The sequence below is a fragment of the Apis florea genome, unplaced genomic scaffold (assembly GCF_048593485.1).
Source record: "Apis florea isolate Af1SG1 unplaced genomic scaffold, ASM4859348v1 contig_3803_pilon, whole genome shotgun sequence".
Taxonomy (NCBI): Eukaryota; Metazoa; Arthropoda; class Insecta; order Hymenoptera; family Apidae; genus Apis; species Apis florea.
The window spans coordinates 2119998-2132493 of record NW_028256864.1 but is presented as its reverse complement, the minus strand read 5'-3'; the positions used below and the strand labels follow the sequence as shown (position 1 = coordinate 2132493).

The window sequence follows — 12496 nt, the reverse complement described above, 5'->3', positions numbered from 1 at the left end:
ATGCAGCTAAAATATAAATTTCAAATATCGAATTAATATTCAAAAATAATATTTCATATTATTCAAGATATATATCAAACTATGTAAAATATCAATAATTTTATTACATAAATTTGTCATATAATTGTTATAATTATATAATTTACTTGTGAAAAATTATCGTTCTACAAAATATCATATAATATGCATATAACTTGTTATCTATCTAATATACAAAGTATCTTAAAAATATGGTAATTTTATTATAAGTGGAATAAACTATATTTAAACAAATATAATAAATTTTTCACTTTGTCGATAAATATAATATATTAATTCAATTTACACGCTCCAATCAAATTCATATATCGTTCTTTAAAAAAAGAATTCAGTAATGCAGAAATTATTTTCGAAAAATATAACGATGAAATGATACGGAATAGAACATGATGCTGATGAAATGCTCAAAAACTTGGTAACTGCAATGCTAGATATATTATTAATGGAGCCAAATCTCACTCTGAGTTTCATGTTTCCATAGAGAGTGTGCTTAAATGGAAAACGAACAAGGTGGCGTCTTGCAGTCTGTGAAATCGATGAATTACTACAGAATGGTTCAAAACTTATGCTACTTTATACAATTCGCAATACTTCTCTAGTGAGAAAATAATATCATAAATTTGAATCATGAATCAATTTTATTTCTCATATATACTTTTTCATATCTCATTCGTTTCCATTTATTTGTTGCGTATCGTGCATTATGCATCGAATCGAACTTTCCTTTTGAGAGGCCCTGTATTTCTTGAGAGCGATGTCTAGAAATTCCCTTCCATGCATCTTCGTCGTATCGTACGCGCGCACATTGTATGAATGAACGTGAATATTTGTCTTCTGATATTAAACCAGAGATTTCGTGGGAAACCAAGGTATAGAAATTCGATACGTGATTTATTACTTATGTACAAAGAGAATATTTCATTAAATATTATAATCGTCACTAATATCGCGATAAATTATAGAAGAAGAATTAATTATTCGTATCTCTCTTTCTCTCGGAAAAATTAAATTTTACAAATATAAGAAGATTACGTTTCATCGAATTTTTAATCGTTATTGCGCCTTTAGAAACATAGGGAAGGGAATCTTTTCTTTCAGGTTCATTGTTACCTCTTCAGTTTTATTGAGGGGGAAAAAAAAAAGAAAAGAAAAGGTATCGTGCAGAAAGAAGATGATCGAACAAAGCGGGGAAAGATAATAGCGTTGTCGGCTTGCCAAAAACTGCTACTGAACCTTTCAAAGAGTTTTTTTTCCTTAAGGGTATCTCACGGTTACTTGTCGTGCAAACTGCGCGAACAATCGAATTCAAAAGCAACTTGAACCTCAAAGTAAGAAATCTAAACAATTTTTTATTATTATTCTCTGTAATTATACAATTTCAATCGATAAAGGGTTAAATTAATTCTCTTTTAATACGAATAAGATAAAGTCAAAATTTTAACGCACATATTGTTAAAAATTAATTTGAAGAGTAATTTTTATTTTTAACAGAGATTGCCAATATATATTAAAAACTTGAAGATAATCTATCAAAGTGACCTAAAAGTTTCAAAATGAATTAACAACAGGAACAAATTTCATGAAATTGATACTTTCATCGCCCTTTGAAGTTTCGTTTCTACGTATTTCTATGTAAATTGGATCGATAGAATTGGATGGATAGAATTTCGACGATATTTTTATTGGTTTTAATGAATTGATATCAATCACGATTCGAAACCAAAAACAATGGCGAATGTAGCGATCATGCGAAGTCTGAACTTTTCTTAAATGACGCGCTTTAAAGAGGCAATCCTTGATTTGAATCTGTTCATCAAAGATTCGAATGCTTTTTGGAATTGGTGCTAATTGGAAATTCCCATCGGGTTTTCGGTGTCCCACGACGATCAATTTACCTGCCACGATGTAATTAATTTCTCTTACGTATCAGAATTCGAAGCATAATTAATTTTGGCCACGATACCATTAATTAATTCCCAATTGGATTGGATTCTTTTTTCGGAGATCGAGACATGTTCGTTAGAAATGATTATTGTGTGGAAGTACAACGAAAATATTATAGTTTATACCGATTTTGAGATATATTAATTATCCAAAAGTTTGAGTGCAAGTTTCATTTATTTAATATCAAAAATTATTGCGTCTCTGCATCTATCGCTACTTTAAGATCGATCGATTATTGAAATATTCCCTTATAAATAAAGTTTAAATTTAATTTTTAATTGTTAATCATCAATTTTTATAGTAATTTATTTTACTTTTCCATTAATTAATCTTCAACTCTATTTACAATTCGTTAAACTAGCTAATCTAAATCAAACATGGTCGTATATTATCAGAAATTATGCGAAACCATACGTTTAGTTTATTTGTGACAACCAGAAACACGATGCATAAACGACAATACCAGGTTCTCTCCTGTTTCTGGATACACATTCACGTGTTTATTTAAGATTATCCATTGAATTCAATTACCATCGCACGATGCACTAATATAAACGTGTCATTCTATTTATAAACAGAGGACAATGATTAACACAGTTATTTAAAAAGTTATTTAATTGAGATTCCAATTTTAATTTTATTATAATTTCTCAATTTCTTACAAGATTAAAAAGAATAATTTTTATATAAAAAAAGAAATATAATCTTGGATTTATTTTTCTTATATGACCAGGAGTAATTAATCTATGATGAAATCAACACGTACCATCATTAGTTATGAATCTACCTCTATATGAGATGCGTGAGTGAGGTCACTTGCGAGGCTAAGCAAGGACGCAGGCATCGATTCTGACCTAACCACCTCTACCCCCAGCTTATAATTCCAACAACCTCACCTCCTATTTCCTCCTCTTTCTACTCTTATCCCTTATCCGTCCGCCCGATTGAGAAACTCTGCTATTTTCTTCGACTTACTAAATATTCCTCGTATCACAGGTCATCCACTTCTATATCCTTACATTAATATCGAAAATTGCAATAAATTAATATTCAATTAGAAGAAATCTCAGATTTCTTAAATTGCCATTTATAATTTTTCTTTAATTAAAATAAAGTATAAGATATAAATTTTAAAGATTAGATAAAGTCAAATTTTGTGTAATATATTTTATATCACACAGAAGTGGATCGCTCACATATTTGCAAACATTTATCGAATAAAATCAATTTATTACTAAAAATAATAATCGTGCAATCATAGAACAGAACGTATATGGCGTATCCCTCTGACCAATTTCTATAAAACAATCAGTAATGCAGGAATACATTGTTATCCCTTAATAATTTCAAAATCATAATCATCGATTGATTTACCAATCATTCTTTCTAAAAAATCTCAAATCTCTCTGACGTACAAAAACTCATCAAATAATAAAAAAAAAAAAAAAAAAATCGTCCAACCTTCCCTGAATCAACATCTTTGTCTGATCCAGCATCTGAACATTTTCAATGTCTATAATATAATAAAATACTGTGTTTTAATATATGAAATTGCTCGTTAGGGTAACACGATCGATAGCGTTGTCCTCGTTGAACGTTAAAGTGGCCTCGGCTCTGGCATCTTGCCTGTACACCACCTCCTTACATTTACACACTCTATCCAATTTCAAACATTTATTTTAAACATTTTCTTCTCTCTCCCTCTCTCTTTTCCTTTCTCTCTTTTTCTCTTTCTCTCTCTCTCTCTCTCTTTCTCTCGTTATCTTCCAATTTGACGATTCCGCCACTACCTTCTAATTTCCGTTCGATCGATGTATCGAGCACAGGTGTAACATTACCAGAGGAAATAACGTGTTGTCGAGCGAATTGATAATCGATAACCGCGTACAATTTTGAAGATTTTCAACGTCGAACACCGTGTACACATTTTGATCAATAATACGGCATCACTTTGCGTTGGTCTGGTTTCGATGCGAACAGCAAGTAGAGCATGCGCCCGATAAACATTATAAAGGATCTGGTGTCACCTTTTCAAAACGGTTAATCGTTTTAACTTCGCGCCGTTCCTTCCCTTTTTTTATTTTTCTCTCACTGTTTTTTTTTCTTTTTTTTTTTTCGTGCTCGTTTTATTTCGGATAAATGAGCGATGGAATTTCGTCGTGTAAAATTTTGAAGAGAGTGGTAAATTGAGAATTCGCGATATGTGATGTGAATATTATGTATTTTGAGAGTATCGTTCCAATGGAATTTTTTATTTCAATCGTTCAACATCCAGAAATTTGCAAATTTATCGTGGTACTCTATACTCTACGTCGAACGAACGAAAGTCACATCGTGCTTTAACGTTACGTGTTAAAAATAGATTAGGCGTGTGAACGTGGCTTATTGTCCCCAAACAATTGCTCTTCTAATATTCATGAATCGCTTTCCGGTGAATTTTCTTTCCTTCCTTTAATTTAAGGAAAAATTAGGACAGAGAGGTGTTAAATTTGGAACAATATGGGACGTGTAAGATCGAATAAAAATAACGATATCTAACTCCGAGAAAATGAATTTTTTTTCTTCATATCTTATGGAGTTTCCTTGGAGGTCCTCTTCCCTGGTATTCGAGACGAGATTACGAGCATTCATTTGCTGCATAACTGTTTAAGACGATCGGCAAACTTGGATTATCTCTCGATCCTCATCGTCGATGAGCTTCTTACAGGCATTAAAGAGTTCTTTCTGAGAGACACGTTATTCAAATCGATGATGAAATTATTCTCATGACAATAAAATTATAGGGATCATCGTAAATATTATCCGTTTCAAGAAGATTTGAGAAAATTTTTTTTATCTATTTCCCAAAGATAAGACTTTCGAAGATTATTTTTTAAAAATCATTTTTTTTAATCCCTTCGAAAAGAATGATAAATATGTGCACGAAAGAGGAATTAATTTTTAAATTTACACCTTCTACATGTTATAGCTCTCTATTCTTCTAAAGGTAATTAATTATTATTATTATTATTTATTATCATAATTTGCTATCCGCAAAAAAATACTTCGCCGAACGCTTCGAATAGTTTTGCTTTTTTTCAATAAACTAACACACACACATATACGAAATCATCGACGACACGTTTGACCAATACAAATATACCTGTTTCAGAAACTTGAGCAAGACGATGACGACCAGTATCTCGACTCCCCCTGGGCCGACGGCGGCAGTCTGAAGCGTCACTTTCAAGGTCTGAACAACATCTCCTGGAAACCGCATTAAGCGGTGCCCCAAGAACGGGATCTAGAAAAGAAGAGAGAAAGAGAGAGCGAGAGAGAGAGAGAGAGAGAGAGAGAGACGAAAAGAAAAATAATTTTTCTTCAACACAGCTTGTTCAAGTCGTCGATCGCGAATACAGCCAATATTCTCTCACCGACTACCGAAAATGGAGAACGAGAATTAAAAGAATAATAATAGGGGAAAAAAAAGAAAAGAAGAAGAAGAAATCGTAGCTTCAGATATTTCCACGGATACCACGGAGTGTAAACCAGTGGTGCACGATGCTCAATGTAAGAGTTTCGGAAGGAAACGGGCGTCGATTTGCGTCCAATTAAAAAAAAAAATATATATATATATATATTATAAAAAAAGAATTTTAAAAAAGAAAGAAAAATAGAAATAAAAAAAAAAATTCATCGGCGTTCTCTCCTCAAAAGCGTAAAAATTCACGGATTTAACCAATCGATTCAGGATGATTCGTTCACGAAATAATAGAGAGAGAGAGAGAGAGAGAGAGAGAGAGAGAGAGAGAGAGAGAGAGAGAGAGAGAGAGAGAGAGAGAAAGAATGTTTTAATATTATAATATATGCCACAACGCTATCGCATAATACTGTCCCACACCGTGTACGCGCTAATTATTATCCAATAGAGATATATAACGATATTTTGTGACAGACTTTTTTCTACTCGACAACCGCCCCCGTGGAACAGCCACCTCCCCGGGCCCCGCTGATCGATTAATCCGTCAGTGGCTCGTGTTTTTAGTACGGTTCCCGATCGTGGTCGGAAACCGAGGTCGAACGATCGGCCGCTTGGCGAGGATCCAGCGAGGAAACATCACATTTGGATTCGTTGCCGATATTCCGCCGCCTCTCTTGGGTCTCGTCGTATCGTAAAGGGCACTTTCTGCATCGGAGAGAGAGAGAGAGAGAGAGAAATTTGCAAAGATGAATTCCGTGAGAGTCACATTCGAAACATCCTTCCCTCCACTTTGATCGACTACAAACTGCTACGTAAAATACGTTCCATTCGAAAAATAACCTAACGAACGAAGAAAACGAAAGGTGTGTTCGAGGTTGTGTAGTTGAATTTGTCTCCAACACATTCGACAAAATAACCCTCTACGAACGAAGGAAACGAAAGGTGTGTTCGAGGTTGTGTAGTTGAATTTGTCTCTATCGGTAGAAGTATCTTTCGATCCTTTTGGAAGCACCCCCTACGGTGCCTCGACACCCCGTGACAAGCGAATTTTCCTCCATGCGGTTCGTATAATAATTATCCTCATTGAAGAAGCCTGAAGTGGAAATACAAGATGGAAGTGGAGTCGTTTCCTAAGGGTTGAACGTTGAACCCGGTCGATTCGATCGCCAAGAGCGATGATATGTATAATGGCCATACACACGCGATAGAATCCGTGATAGAAATCGAAGCAATTCCTGCCCATCTTTCCACGTGTGCCCGATCGAACACACACCGTATCCCTTTTCTGCACAACTCTGGCTGACTGGACTTGGGTTATTCGTTGAAAGATAAAAATTAAAGGAAAAAAAAAAAAGAAAAAAAAAATAGAAACGAAGATTGAATCGCTGAAGAGGAGAGAAACCGAAATTGCGCGAAGAAAAGATGGTGATTAAAACTCAAAGGTGGACTAAAAAAGATTAAAACGAGTAAATTAATGAATTAAGATTATCGAGTTAACAAGTATTACTAAGTTAATCTGCTTGCTGTGTGATCATGACGCGCATCCGAGACACGCCACTCCACGTGCATCGTAGACGAATCAGAAGAGAACCACGCAACTGTATCGATACACCTACTGTCTCTCTCTATCACGTACACATTTATTAAAATACACACACACACAAACATACACAGGTACGTGTACACGTCCGTCTCACTGTGGGATACACACGCTTCTTTTCGTGAATCCGAAATTGTCCGCTTCGAGGGTGTGTTCTCGCTGCTGCCACCCACCCCTCACCCCCTTTTCTCTTACATCGATTCGATAGATAATCCGCATTTCTTTCGAGAAGCGTAATTTTCAGCGATTGATAGATGTTGATTCGTGCTCGGACTATTACATCAGTTCGTACTACTGAACTTCACTCTGTTTCTTAGAACGATTGGATTTTTTTGATCGATGGATGGTCGCACAACGTGGATACATATATTTTTTGCATTATAAAATGTTGAACATGTATTTTTAAGAAAGAAATTTAAAGAAAGGATGAGAATTAATTTGGGACAAAATTCTTTAATTATTTGTAGAATTTGCAATTCTCTTCTATATATATATATATATCCGGATTGGAAATTCTACAATGACTTGTTAACTTGTTAAAAAATCGGCTTAAGAAAATTGTACGATCGAAATTCAAACTATTTTTATTAAGGGAATATCGAGTAATATCCTATCGAACCCGATATCGATATAATTCAGAGCACGAATCACTGCTGTGCGAGATATTGCGTATTGTCACGGATATATCTTTGCGCCACGGAAAAGTGCAATTTTTTTTTTCCTTTTCTTAGGGGTGGTTTGTCGGGTCACGTTTGTCGATAGGAAGGAACGAGAAGATTTGTTCCCGCTGGTATTACCTCTGTTAAATAGCACAGGCGAAAACGCTGCACGCAACATTATTTTTTAAAATAGATAGATTTCGAATTTGCTGGCGGAAAATTCATCCGCGTGATCACGCGAAGGAGCACAAGGGTGTTACTTGCGCAGATGGTGAAACAAGTAACAGTAGTTTTTTCGCGGCCTCGTTGCTGCGCGTGAATCGATACGAGTGGCGCAGGACAGGCGAACCTTCACCCCTGAAATCGATGGGTAAAAATTGATGGGTAAAATAATTTTTCACACACCCTTGAACCTCGAAGTAACAATAATTGTTGTATTGTAATTTTCGATTAGTTCGATTCATTCGTTTGTGAATTGTCCTAATATATTTAATGTGACGATGATGGGATACATTTTTTTTTTGAAGGATATTTAGAGGGTTGACAAGTATTATTCATTTTGTAACGTTTGTTTATCGTTAGTCTAAACTAGTGTCTAGAGTATTCATAGACTTGTAAGTAAGGATACACGTTTGTCGAATTGTCCACTCGGTTAAATTAATTTTCTTGCGAGAAATGTTATTTTTAATTTGTCTAATCGACCAAACAAATCGTATTCTCCTCATACGAAATTGATTTTCCACGCCTGAAACACAATCGCTGATTCGGACGATTTCGATCGAATTGGACGGAAAAAAAACGAGAGAGGAAAAATAGCATAGCGAAAAATATATAAGAACATTCTTTCTCGAGACGATTGATTATTATGGTGCTTGATCCGAAAAAAATATTTAAAGATATCTTTGTAATTAGGAATAATAATTTTCAACGTGTTCCATACATAATCATCGAAATCTCTCTGAGATGATGATCCCTCGCGTGTGATTCTCATTCGACGCGACGTCATTTTTCCAAAATTTGTTTAACACGTGAACGAACACGTATGTACACGTGTGTACGAAAATTTGTTACACCCATACAACATCTGCAACACGCGTGTACACACACACACACACACACACACACACACATATACACGAATATACACACTAATAATCTATGGAAAGAAATAATAATTGAATTGTTTTTATGGATTAAGAACAAGTTGTCTGTGATCTACAATAATTAAAAGAATATTTAATAAGTATTAACATGGTAAATGCATAATTGACATGTCGATAATGTCGAACGAATCGGTTTTAGGGAATTAATAAATTAATATTAGAGAAACAAATATTGAGATGAAATGGGGAGGAAGAGTTGCGGATGAAAAAAAGAGAAAGAAAAAAATATGGGATAATGTTGGGGGTTGATCTCTCGCGTTGACGGATACGAAAGAGCAATACGAAAGAATAGAAGAGGATGGGGAGAGAGAAATCGATAACGAAAAACGATTATCGCATTAACGACGTCATCACAAAGAAATTCTAGAGAAGAGGTATATTATATAAATACATATATATATATATATATAAACATTAAATAAATAAAGAAAGAAAAATAGAGATTTAAAAAAAAAAAATGGAGCACGCCATGTCTAAACAATATGTAATCGCTGCTGTTAATCAGTAATAATTCGCGATATATAAAGAGAAGAGGAGGGGAAAAATCAATTTGTGCGTGCTGCGTTCGAAGTACCGATTAAAAAAAATACTAACACAAAAAATTATATAAATAAATATAATAATAATAAAAAAAAAAATAAATAAATATATATATATGGCACTTGACCGTCGCGGCTAAAAAAGAAAAAAAAAAGTACATAGGATAGATAGATTTATAGAAGCGCAAAAAGAAAAAAAAAAAAACACCAAAAATCGTTCCTTCCACCCGCTCCGGCCGTGTATTTGATTATCGATTTTAAAATATATCGCATCTCATATAAAAGTCAAAGAAAAGCTCTGCGAACTTGTAAGCGCACCTCAGAATGCAATTAGTATGCCGTTTTAACTAAAAAAAAAAGAGAGAGAAAGAGAGAGAGAGAAATAAGATACGGAGAGATGTGTAGTCGAACGGAAGCAAGTTGAGGGGAGAAAAGAAGAAACGGGGGATATGAATAGGAGATTTGAAAGAATGAATAAAAGAGATTGATATTTAAAAAAAAAAAAAAAGCCACAATCACCGAGTAATAAGTTGTTCAACGAGCGTTGCGAAAGATGTTCGAGATAATTTTTGTACAGTTTTGGCACACATGAGAACGTGCAACATCGTCGTCTTTATATTTATGTACAACATTCAATTATTATAAATTTTCGATATTATTACAAAAACTATGATCGATTTCGTGTGAAAGTGTATATGGCTTTTTCTGCGGTTAACAATAAAATGTTGTCAAAGCTTTTTTCACGAGATATATATACATACATATTTCACTCAAACATTTGATATTTATCTGTTGATTCATATATCCTTCCCTTATTCCCTTATTATATAAAATATAATTTAAAAGGAGAAAAAAAAAATCTTTTATTTGTCGCATCGATTATCCGGATTATTGTTAATATCAAAAAAGAATCGCAATTCCTCGTTTAAAAACAAAATTTCTCGATTATAAAATTGAACAAAAATATGAAACAGTACAAGGCATACGAAAATAAAAATTATATTTATTTTAGCATTTAATCAGTAAGTTGAAAAGAAGATAGACAGAGAACAATTAGTGGGAGAAGGACAGAAATAGGGTAAAAATTCGGGAATCAGCGCCATCTCCAGAGTGCCGCAAACGAAACTAACAAAGTAAGGACAGAAAATAGTTTGAGAAGGATAGAGATATGTAAGAATTGACTTTTAGCGCCATCTCTTGAGTACTAAGATATCTAAAAACAATATACGTTTTGAATTCATTTAATAGATGGCGCCAGTTGTTAATTTTTACTATTTTATCCCACTTGAAAGGTACCTGTAATAATCAAGAGATGGCGCCAATCTTTAATTCTTACTACCTTATCCTACCTTTGAAAAGTATTTTCAATAATCAAGAGATGGCGCCATTCTTTAATTCTTACTACCTTATCCTACTTTTAAAAAGTACCTTTAATAATCAAAAGATGGCGCTGAAAGTCAATTCTTACTTATCTCTATCCTTTTCCAACTATTTTCTGTCCTTATTTTGTTAGTTTCGTTTGCGGCACTCTGGAGATGGCGCTAATCGTTAATTCTTACTATTTTATCCCACTTTTGAAAAGTACCTTTAATAATCAAGAGATGGCGCCATTCTTTAATTCTTCTACCTTATCCTACTTTTAAAAAGTGCCTTTAATTATCGAGAGATGGCGCTGAATGTCAATTCTTACATATCTCTATCCTTCTCTAACTATTTTCTGTCCTTACTTTGTTAGTTTCGTTTGCGGCACTCTGGAGATGGCGCTGATTCCCGAATTTTTACCCTATTTCTGTCCTTCTCCCACTAATTGTTCTCTGTCTATCTTCTTTTCAACCTATTATATATCGATAAGTATATTAAATTCCATGGTTAGAATTAAATAAAATGAACAAGAAATATTTTATTAATGAAAATATATAATCCAAATTGATAAGTATGAAAAATTAAATATTAATATATCCTAATGCTCTTCTCAAAATATATCTTTTTAATACAAAATCATTAAATTTAATCAAAAATTACCACTACAAAAAGAATTCAACATTTTGAAAATTTTAAGAAGATTTTACGTGCAATCATTATTATACTTACTTATTTATAAAATTTTTGCTATAAAAAATCGTAATTTTAACTCTTACTCATCTGATAATCGTAGCTCAACAGACAAGATCACTTTCTCCCAATATTATATCGATAACTGCTTAAAAAGTTGCCTACAGATTTCTAATAAATATTTTTAAATATAAAATATTACAATTCTCAATTATACTTTCAATTTATTAATTTTCTCAATTAATCGATTATTAATCGATATAATAATTCGTTAAATTTATTTTACTTCAAAAAATCCCTTACCATTAATAATCATTTTAAAAAATCAAAGAAATAATTTATTTTTAATTATTATTGATCATTCAATAAAAGTGGCGGACAACGCTCTGGTTACTCGATTTATAAATTTTTCGTTCAATCAACTTTTGCATATACAAAATCACACGAAATCGACGAATTATAAACAATTACGTTTCAATTACGATATTATTAACACACGGTACATCTTCTAAGAAGGTAAATGAAACGAACCTCGATATAGATGCCCTTGGATTCTCTCTCACATTCGTACCTTCAACTCGCACATATTCAAGATCCATTATGAGCTGTAGGCATGTCGAAATTATCATACATATTGGCTGGTCAGATGCCGACTCGGAGATACCCGCCACAGGTTGAAACGTCCGATTATTTAAACAAACCCGCGCGATACGATCGAGGTCTGCGGTCACACCCATCTTACCGTGGCGGGGACCACGTGGAATTCTTCCACACGAGAAATTCACCGATTAAACACGGTTAAACATTGTCGACGAATTTACTCGATAACAACGATAAATATCTAAATCCCACATAATTCAATCCCCATTTTTATTAACCGCGACTAATACTATTCTCACGCGCATATAACTTTGCAAAATTATATCATTTGCGCACAAAGTAAGGCAAATGAAAAATAACAGAATTCAAAGATGGTGAAAAATTTTAAAAAGCAAATACTACTATATTTCGCATTTGGCAAATCGCGCAGAGTGTGTCGG

The 12496-nt window shown here is 33.5% G+C and overlaps 1 protein-coding gene across 4 annotated transcripts in view; it reads left to right on the top strand.

Moving 5' to 3' along the window:
- The window catches only part of LOC100863240 (temperature-induced paralytic E), an 86198-nt gene extending 76046 nt beyond the window's left edge, over positions 1-10152 (top strand). For all 4 annotated transcript variants that reach the window (XM_086916704.1, XM_086916703.1, XM_086916705.1 and 1 more), the window contains one exon: positions 5135-10152. In XM_086916704.1, coding sequence (XP_086772830.1) covers positions 5135-5245 — 111 coding nt within the window. In that variant the 3' untranslated portion in view covers positions 5246-10152. The remainder of the gene's footprint in view (positions 1-5134) is intronic.
- The last annotated feature ends 2344 nt before the right edge of the window (positions 10153-12496 follow it).